The sequence below is a fragment of the Echinops telfairi genome, unplaced genomic scaffold (assembly GCF_000313985.2).
Source record: "Echinops telfairi isolate 266 unplaced genomic scaffold, ASM31398v2 ScPeMD7_7;HRSCAF=31, whole genome shotgun sequence".
NCBI lineage: Eukaryota > Metazoa > Chordata > Mammalia > Afrosoricida > Tenrecidae > Echinops > Echinops telfairi.
In genome coordinates this window covers 17941606-17947506 of record NW_022103904.1, presented here as the reverse complement: position 1 = coordinate 17947506, position 5901 = coordinate 17941606, and the positions used below count along the sequence as shown (strand labels likewise).

At 39.1% G+C, this 5901-nt stretch overlaps 1 protein-coding gene across 1 annotated transcript in view; it reads right to left on the bottom strand.

The window, feature by feature from the left end:
- Positions 1-5247: 5247 nt before the first annotated feature.
- PKD1L1 (polycystin 1 like 1, transient receptor potential channel interacting) overlaps positions 5248-5901 on the bottom strand; it is a 183557-nt gene continuing 182903 nt past the window's right edge. The window contains exon 54 of the mRNA XM_013006002.1: positions 5248-5268. Within this exon, the coding sequence (XP_012861456.1) occupies positions 5248-5268 (21 nt within the window). The remainder of the gene's footprint in view (positions 5269-5901) is intronic.

Genomic DNA, 5901 nt, shown 5'->3' with positions numbered 1-5901 from the left:
TGGCATAAAACGGAAAATCAAAAGAAGACCATGCTTGCTATTTATTCTAATTGTGGCTGGTGGAACTTCTGAGACTATGGCCCTGGACCTGAACTCATAGTTATCGCTCAACTATCAGTCCTATGATAGACAGACAGATGTATATGGTGCATAATAACACCAGGGAAGTCTGCATGAGTAATAACCCAAGGGAGGTATGCATTCCTTAGGACAATTCACCCTGGGCAGCTTTTGCCCAGAGGTAAACTCAGAAAGCAGGAATGGATAAGAAGGAAGGATAAATAGAGCTGACAAAGCAGGAAAGAAGTGAGAAAAGAGCAGTTACACTGTGGAGACTACTATCAATGTCATGACACAAAATGTGTGTGAAGTGTTGACTAGAAAACCAACTTGCTCTACAAACTGTCAATCAAATCACATAAACAGTTCAGGGAAAACAAGCAAATGTAAAAATCCTCCCACCACAGAGAAAAGCTTATTTAAAGATGAATGAATACCAATGCATCACAAATGCCTTCCTAAGAATATGCGGATTACTTCAAAAATCATTCTATGAGGCTAGTATTACTCTGAAAGTAAGATTAAAGACCCAAATAAATAAAACTATAGATCAATATCTCTTTTGAATACATAAAGAAAAATTCTTAACCAAAAACTAGCAATTTGAGTTCAGAAACACAAACACGTATTCACACACAAATCCAACATTTATAAAACATGTAAGATAGTTCTAGCATCCCAAAATAAATTAATAAGTAATACACCAAATTAATATAATAGAGCACGGAAGTCATACATTATCTATTGGTATTGACCAAAACAAGCAAACATAAAACCAACCAAATAAACATAAAGCACAGAAACTCCCCGACACCCAGTCAATTCCAGCTCATAACGACCCAATAGAACAAAGTAGAATCACCCCAAAAGATTTGCAAGCCTCTGATTATTTACAGAACCAGGTTATTGCTATTTTCTTTCATGTAATGGCTGATGTGTGTTCAAACTACTGATCTTTCAGGTAGCAAGCAGTGTTTAACTGCTGTGCCAGCAGGTCTGCTGTAATAGTTCAATAAATTCAGCAAAAGTATTTTACAAAATCCAACACTCTTTCATGTGTTAACACATTTAACAAACTAGGAATTGAAGGGAATTTCCTTAATAAAACGCATCTGTTAAAAAAAACTATATATATATATAACATCACATTAAATACTGAATGACTGAATGTTTTCTTTTAAAATGCAGGAACAATTCAAGACTTGTTCTACACTGGCCATTTCTATTCAACATTATGTGGGAGGGTTCAGCTAACACAAGTTAGCAAGTAAATAAAATAAATAGTACCCAGATTGGAAAGAAATTATTGAAATGATCTTGATTGGTAGAAGTTCTGCTCTATAGAGAATTCAAAGGAATCCCCTAAAACACCCTAAGAACTCAGTGTGGGTTAATCAAGGTGGTAGGGGATAAGAACAATATAAAAGCTGTGCTGGAATGCATCTCCTTGTATTTAAGTATTCCTACTGATTTTTTTTCCTTCTAGAAGTTAGGTCTATAAATCAGATTGCTGTACTAAATGTTACATATGTTTAAATATTTGCTAATTATAAAGTATTTTGCAAAAATCTGCACCAGCTTGTACTCTCATCAACCATACACAAAATGACATCTTTCTCCAAACTCTGTCCAGCTCTGGATGTTCTCATGAACACTTTTTTTGGGGCCAATGTATGTATATTTATAGTGTTTAAGATGCCTGGCTGCTAACCATAATGTCAATCGTTTGAACAAACCCACTGCTCTGCAGGAGGACGACATGGTTCCCTGCTTCCATAAACATTGAATACTTTGGAAACTCTTGGGGGCAATTCTATTCTGCCCTGTCGGGTTCCTGAGAGTCAGAATATACCGAAGGGCGATGAGTCCAGGTAGGTCCTATTAGCTATTTTGTTTTTATTTATTAAAAATCTATCATTTATTTATTTTAAATAATTAGCCTTTCTACTAATATGCATATTTGAAATATTTTAAATCACATTGACATGACTTTATATTTTAGTCAGAAGTCTCAACACCAATAGAATAGTTCATATTTTAAAAGCCTATTAACTTTACTAGAATGTGTTCTTGTTTTTATAAATTTGAGAACATTTTTTTCCCTAGGACATAGTTCTTTAAGTATCTGATCTGTATCGTTGTTTACGTAATGTTTTCTTGAATTACATCATTAAGAATGAGTTTGCTCCATGGGCACGTGGAGGAATGCATGAAAAGAGCCCACTACAGGGCTGGGCCCAAACAGAAACAATCTGGCCCCATCCCTAGAAATATGGGTGACAGAAAACATCACTAAACCTACAGGTTGGGGAGAGGGGCCAGCATGCCACGCCCACACAGACCAGGACGGAAGGAGAGAAAGGGACAGGGGGTCTGGGTCCAATGCTGGCACACCAGGCCCAGGGGAAGCCCTCCCTGTGGGGAGCGACTGGGACACAGGGGACTGTGTGGCCAACAGCTCGTGCCACGTTATCCCCTTACTGGAACAGACTGCGACAGAGGACAAATCTGGGGCCACATGGTGGGGAGGTAGTGCGGTCTGAACCTCGCACAGCGGGGCAAACCAAGAAGGGAAAATAACAGCTTTCTCTTTTTTTAAAAAATCTTCTCTTTATTTCTTTTTTCTCTTTCCCCTCCTTTTCTTATTTAAATCTTTTGCTTTCAGTTTGTCTGGTCTATGTCATAGTTGGCTTGTCTACTTAGGTAAGATAGGCGTGGGAAGCAAGCCGGAGGAGAATGAGTGGGACCAACAGGCTCCGGGGGACTTAGGGGAGGGGTAAGGGCGGAGGGCAATGCCATAGACAGGGGAGCAACTAGGGGATGATTAGAATCAACAACAAGGAGGGATAGAGATCCTGAGGGTGTCAGAGCAACAGCAAACTAGCTAAGAGGAAGTTCTAAGGGGCAGAAATAGAGGGAAAGTGATGGTGGGGCAGGACGAAGGTACAAGGAATCAGAGGAAGGACCTAGGAAGCAAAGCAATGGACAGAAGTATAAGCATAGGTGTATACATAAATTAATCCACAAAAACAGAGGTGTTGGCCTATGTACATATATTTATACAGCAATGCACTGTGGTAGTGGATGGACTTCGGGCCTCTGCTCATACCCTACCTTAATACAAGAACAATTTGTTCTAACAAATTGGCATTCTGAGATGCTCATCCTCCTGACACAATCGCTGAAGACAAAACAAGTGCATAAGCAAATGTGGTGAAGAATGCAGATGGTGCCAGGCTAATAAAATAAATAGCGTCTGGGGTCTTAAAGGCTTGAAGTACAAGTGGCCGTTCAGCAGAGAAACAAGAAGCCCACATGGAAGAAGCACACTAGCCTGTGTGATTATGAGGTATAGAAGCGACCAGGTAACAGGCATCAGAAGACACATAACAAACAAACAAATAAACAAATAAAAACATTGTTGAGAACGAGTATGTAGGTGAGGGGTGGGGGGCGGAGCAGGACCAAAGCCCATCTGTAGACAATGGAACAATCCCCACACACAGAGGGGCCACCAGGAAGGGATGAGTCAACCAGGATGCAGTAAAGCATTGATGAAACACAATATCCTCTGGTTCCTTGAGGCTTCCTCACTCCCCACTATCATGACTGCAGTACTGATTCTCAATTTGACTAGACCAGGACGTGTACACAGGTAGAGAAAAGAGATGGGGGCTCATGACACACGGAATCCAGGAACAGGAGTGGGAATAGCAATACCAGAATGGTAGGGATAAAGGGGGGAGAGGAAGGGAGAAAGGGGGAACTGATCACAATGATTGACACACAATCATACAACCCTCTCCAGGGGGAGGAACAACAGAAAACATGGGGGAAGGGAGACAGTGGCCAGTGTAAGATATGAAAATAATAACAATTTATAATCTACCAAGGAGGTATGGGGGTTGGGGTGGGGGAATGAGGAGCTGATACCAAGGGCTCAATTGAAAGTAAACATATAGAAATGAATGAGGCAACATATGTACAAACATGCCTGATGCAATCATTGTCTGGATTGTAACAAGAGTTGTAAGAATCCCCAATAAATGATCTTTTAGTTAAAAAAAGCAAACAAAACAATGACAGGAGACAAAGTGTGCATGAACCGTTAAATTGAAAACTGCTCTGTGCTGTACCCTGTCACCCAATTCACAATAAAAGTTGTTTTGTTTTTTAAAGAAAGAAAAAAAAGAATTAGTTTGCTCAACTTTTCTGGGTATTTTTGGCATAAGAAGACACTGACTTAACATTATTACTTCATTCATCATTAAAAAGAACATTTCAAGATGAAACTTGAAGTATAATACTCCCTGTGATAGGATACTATCCATATATCTACAAGGAAGACCAGTTAATATAATTATTATTCAAATTTTTGCAACAGCCACTGAAACCCACTATGAAGAAATCGAAGATTCTACCAATTTCTTCAGTCTGAAATTGATCAAACAAGCAATCAAGATGCATTGATAATTACTGGTGATTAGAATGGAAAAAGTGGGAACAAAAAGGCAGGATGATTATTTGGAGAATGTCTTTGTTGATAGAAATTAGTCTGGAGATTGCATGGTAGAGTTTTTCAAGACCTATGACTTTTTCATGGCATGTATTACTTTCTCAACAATATGCATGGTATCTATACAAATGCACTTCACCAGATGGAATTCACAGGAAAAGAACTCCATATCATTAGTCAGAACGAGGCTAAGGGCCGACAGTTAAATAAACCATTAATCATTCCTATGCAAGTTCAAGTTGAAGCCAAAGAAAACTAAAACAATTTCATGAGAGCCAAAAGCTAATGCTGAGTACATCCCACTTGCATTTAGAGACCATCTCAAGAACAGATTTGACATATTAAATACTAATGACCAAAGACCAGAAGAATTGTGAGATGCTTCTCCAAAAAAATTCACCAAAAAAATAAGACATACATCAAGAACATCATACACGCAGAAAACAAAAGATCGCTAAAAGGACAGGAAAGAAAGAAAACACCAAAATGGATTTCAGAACAGACTTTGAAACTTTCTCTTAAATATGTAGATGCATAACTAAAAAATATTTTTTTTAAAGGAAGAAGAAGAGAGCTGGGCAGAAAATCTCCAAGGGCACCTTGAGACAATAAGGTAAAATATCATAATGAAATCTACAAAGTCCTAGAGTTAGAAAACAAAAAAAGGGATATCAGGCTCGGTTCTTTCCAAACTGAAAGGATTGAAGAAAAAATTTGAGCCTCAGTTAGCAATTTTGAGGGTTCTATGAGCAAAATGTGTCACAATGTGGGAGACAATGGGAAACAATAGGCAGCCATTGTATGGAAAATAATTGGTCAATGTTCACCTATTTTGAGAGGTAGCATAAGATCAAGAACCACAAGGCACTGGTGAAAAACAAGGTTCCAGAACGTGATGGAATACTAATTCAATTGTCTCAGCATGCTAACTCAGACCTGGAGCCACTCATTTGTCTGTGCCAAGAAATCTGGAAGACAGCTAACTGGCCAGTTCATTAGAAGAGTGTACCTATGTGTGCACATTCCAAAGATAGATGATATAACAGAATGTGGAAATTATCTAACAATCTCATTAACATCACATGTAAGTAAAATGTTGCTATGCTGCACCCTGACTGGCTCATCTCTTCCCTGTGAGCCTTCTGTAAGGGATGTCCAGTTGCCTACAGATGGGCTTTGGGTCTCCAGTCCACACTCCCATTCATTCACAGTGATATGATTTTTTGTTCTTTGATGCCTGATAACCAATCCCTTCAGCACCTCATGATCACGCAGGCTGGTATGCTTTTTCCATGTGGGCTTTGTTGCTTCTGAGCTAGATGGCT